The following is a 3,574-nucleotide window of genomic DNA, read 5'->3' as shown; positions in this document are numbered from 1 at the left end:
CTTCATGCATGGCCCTTTGGAGCTTAAAAGGCCAAAATGGTAGTCTAAAGGTTGCATGGGACTTTTATGGCCATAAAGTTTGCACCTTTATGCCATGAAAGCCCTTCAAGACCCTAGATCTGAAAGGGTATTCACTTGGGACGTCCATTTCCCAAGGATCAAGATATTTGGACCAAAAACCCAATAAAAGTGTTAATAAAAGAGATCTAAGCAATCATTTGGCAAGTTTGAGACTTGCTTACCAAAAAGTGACGAGGATGGGGTGAAGTTTTTGGATCTACAAACAGCTTCTTGATTCTTCAAGCTTCTTCTTCTTCCACAAGCTTTAAACACACAAAACTCTCTCAAGGATGGCTCACAAACTCACACAATGCATTAGGGTTTCGAGGTTTAGGGTTTGGGACTTGGAGGTTGTAAATGAGGCCAGTCTATGGAGGTTAAGGTGTTTAAATAGGGTGCAAAACCCTAAAAATTAGGGTTTCATTCTGCCAATCCTACTCGTCGAGTAGACTTTACAACCCGCATCCAATTCCATTCCTACTCGACGAGTTTGGGGCCTCAACTCGTCGAGTTTCTATACAAAAGTGAATAAATTTTTGAATTAAATACATACCAGGAACCGGATGTTACATATACTTATGTATGAGTCGTTTAAGTATGTGAGCAAATATCTTAATTTTTGCATGCGAAAGTGAAAATTATGTGTTGATTATATAATATGAATACTAACCATCATTTGTGGTCAAAGTGTTATATAAAAAACATATTTCTTAGATTAGAATGTATGGCTTCTACAAATGTGAATATATGGTTTCCAAAATATATGTGATATTTGAATATTCTTGAATCTCATAAATTATTTTCAATAAATTAATTACTTTATCAACTCAATAATTTAATTGGTAAATATATCTATGTTTAAAAACAAAATATTTTAGTTATTATTTAACAATGGCTTAAGAGTTTGCATGTTTCTTCAGATTTATTGAAATGGAGCTTTGAAGACAATGCCCTTTTACTAATATAGGTTTTCATCTTCATTCTTATAGTTTTTCAAACGAGACTTACATCCTTAACTTTGAGTGACACATTTCCATCATGATTATGCTAGGATACAAGCACTATATAATTACTTACAAAGAATAAGCAAAATTGTGCAATTTTCTTAGGGTCCTATCTTTTAACTTCCCATTTCTATCTTTTCTAGTTTAGCATTCTTACATTTCATTTTTCTTTCAACTTTTTTAGAAATTTGACTAACAAATACAAAAGTATAATATAGCATACATAATAGTTGCCAAACTTTTGAAACCGAAACACATGTAAGTAATCCAAAACCATTACAAATGTTTCATCACATCAAAGACTTCAATGATCTAGCCTTCATCGGCTTTCTCCCTCTCTTTTTTCCAATAATTCCCGTTTTACCCTTTTTGGTATTGTCATCCATGGTAGCTGATTCCATTATTGTGGGTCCCACCTTAGAAATCTTGGGCTCAATTGTTTTCACCATATCCTTCCCTATATTCATATCATCGTCGGTCAAACTCATGTCCATAATTTTGGTAGGTTCGTTATATGCGTTTGTTGTATTACTACCCACGGCTCCTCTTTTCTTGCCCCAAGATGGTCCAAACCCAGAATAATAATAGAACTCATATGGGCTTGTTGACGACCCTTTCTTGGTTTGACGAGCCCGAGTTCCAGCCATGATGGGCCCGGACCCGGACCGAGACTTTTTCTTGGTAGTCCAAATGGAGTCGTTTTGAAGCTCAATGATATGATGGTCGCACATAGTGTTGCCATTTTTCACCACCTTCCCACATTGCCATCCTTTCTCATCTCTCTCACCACACAACACAATGTCTTCTAGAGTTTCATTCTTTTTTTCTTCTTTAAACCCTAAAATTTCTTGATAATCGTTCTTTAGATCATCAAGATCATATTTTTCATCCTCGGGGTTCTTCACTGAAGCCACACTGTCACCAAGAGTAATCTTTATACGAACCCCAGATCAAAACACAAAAACGAAAACAACTTTCTTCAATCAAACTTAAATCATGAAGAATTTGAAGCACAAGTCTTTGTAGTTTGTTCGAAAGTTTTTCCTAATGGTTATTGGTCCCATAATAATAACTTTAATAATAGCAATTAATATCGAAATTATAGTTCAATATATTGGATCCACATAGTCAACATGACCAAATTTTATGTGTAGGCCATAAAGATAACGCAAAAAAGAATCAAAATTTTCCGAAATATGGAAGCAAAGATTATGAAGCAGTCGAAGCACATATAAAGAAACACACATTTAAGGAAATGATCGAAGAATAATAAACATATATAAATATATAAACAACCCTAATTAGCTTGGCTCTAGCTATATATGAACGATAACACAAAGAATGCAAATAAAAATCGTTTCGATTCAACTAAAATATTACGGGTTTACCTCTCGAAAGCTCCAATGGAATCAACCGAGGTTCCATTTACAGCAAGATTAACGTTGTAGTAAACCTCATTATCATCAAACTGTGTAAAACAAGAAACGCGTTCGACAAATTATCAAGAAAAGAAGAAGCATTATAATAATCATTTCAATCAGACAAAACAAAGAAAACTAATGTAAGAAATTAACTTATTGAGCTCGAATTGACGACGGAAATGCTGGGAATTTAGGGTTTTTGATTATTCAAGATAAACCCTAGTGAATAAGGTGAAGCAAATAAACGGAAGATTTTGAGTAATTTCAAATGGGATGACCTTGTTTCGGTAGATCTGATTCATAGAACTGAAGAACTGCGAGAACATATTGACGAAGATAGATCTATTGTTACCTGGTGGAGTGAAGAAGATGAATTTGAAGATGGGAATGTGATGATATCCCATGGAGATTGGTTGAGCTGACACAAGTTCATCTGAACCAAGCATTTATCAGAATCATTCGAAAGACTTGCGTTTGAATATACAAGTGTCGAATTTTTTGCATTTTTTCGTATTCTCATGGCGAAGTAGAAAATGGAGAACACAGAAGAGAGAGAGAAAGATAGATTGGTAGAGTCGTGGTGAGAATAGATCCAAATGACTTTCTCTCTCCATATATCTATATACATGCGATACTCTCTTTCTTCAGAGTCAAAATCCATAAATATACCAGAATGTGCAACTTGCAATGAAGTATTTACAAGTGTATGTTGCATTGAAAAGTTTGTGGTTTAGAGAGAGACGATTTATAATGTCTTTTGTGTTTCTCTCTCCGGGTTTTTGCAGATATCACAGAACTCGAAAATATGATATTTTTTTTAGATAAAGATGTTACATTTGAGGCCCTTTACTTGTTATCTTTTGGCACATTTGATCTTGTCAGTTTGTTAGTCTTCACTTAGAGCACTAACCTTTTTGTGAACTCAAAATTGTGAGCTTCGATATATTACCGTGTATAAGAAAGCTAATTGACTAAAAATTCAGTTGGATGTTAACCTTCAATTTGATGCCAATTCCAAATTTGCAACGTAAGTAAGGATATGATATTGAAAGTTATAGCTTTTATTGATGAGGGATAAGTTTCATAGTC

General features: G+C 34.3%; 1 protein-coding gene across 1 annotated transcript; it reads right to left on the bottom strand.

The window, feature by feature from the left end:
- Nucleotides 1–1,257: 1,257 nt before the first annotated feature.
- On the bottom strand, nt 1,258–3,108 carry LOC145125190 (uncharacterized). The gene is made up of 3 exons (XM_079060684.1): nt 2,838–3,108; nt 2,453–2,532; nt 1,258–1,979 (listed from the first exon to the last, which is right to left on the bottom strand). The coding sequence occupies exons 1-3, from the start codon at nt 3,003–3,005 to the stop codon at nt 1,355–1,357; spliced, it is 873 nt and encodes a 290-aa protein (XP_078916810.1). The 5' UTR covers nt 3,006–3,108; the 3' UTR covers nt 1,258–1,354.
- Between the last annotated feature and the right edge of the window lie 466 nt (nt 3,109–3,574).

This window comes from Lactuca virosa, chromosome 7, assembly GCF_052849685.1.
Source record: "Lactuca virosa cultivar CGN04683 chromosome 7, Lactuca_virosa_CGN04683_v6, whole genome shotgun sequence".
Taxonomy (NCBI): domain Eukaryota; kingdom Viridiplantae; phylum Streptophyta; class Magnoliopsida; order Asterales; family Asteraceae; genus Lactuca; species Lactuca virosa.
This window is presented reverse-complemented; position numbering and strand designations above follow the sequence as displayed.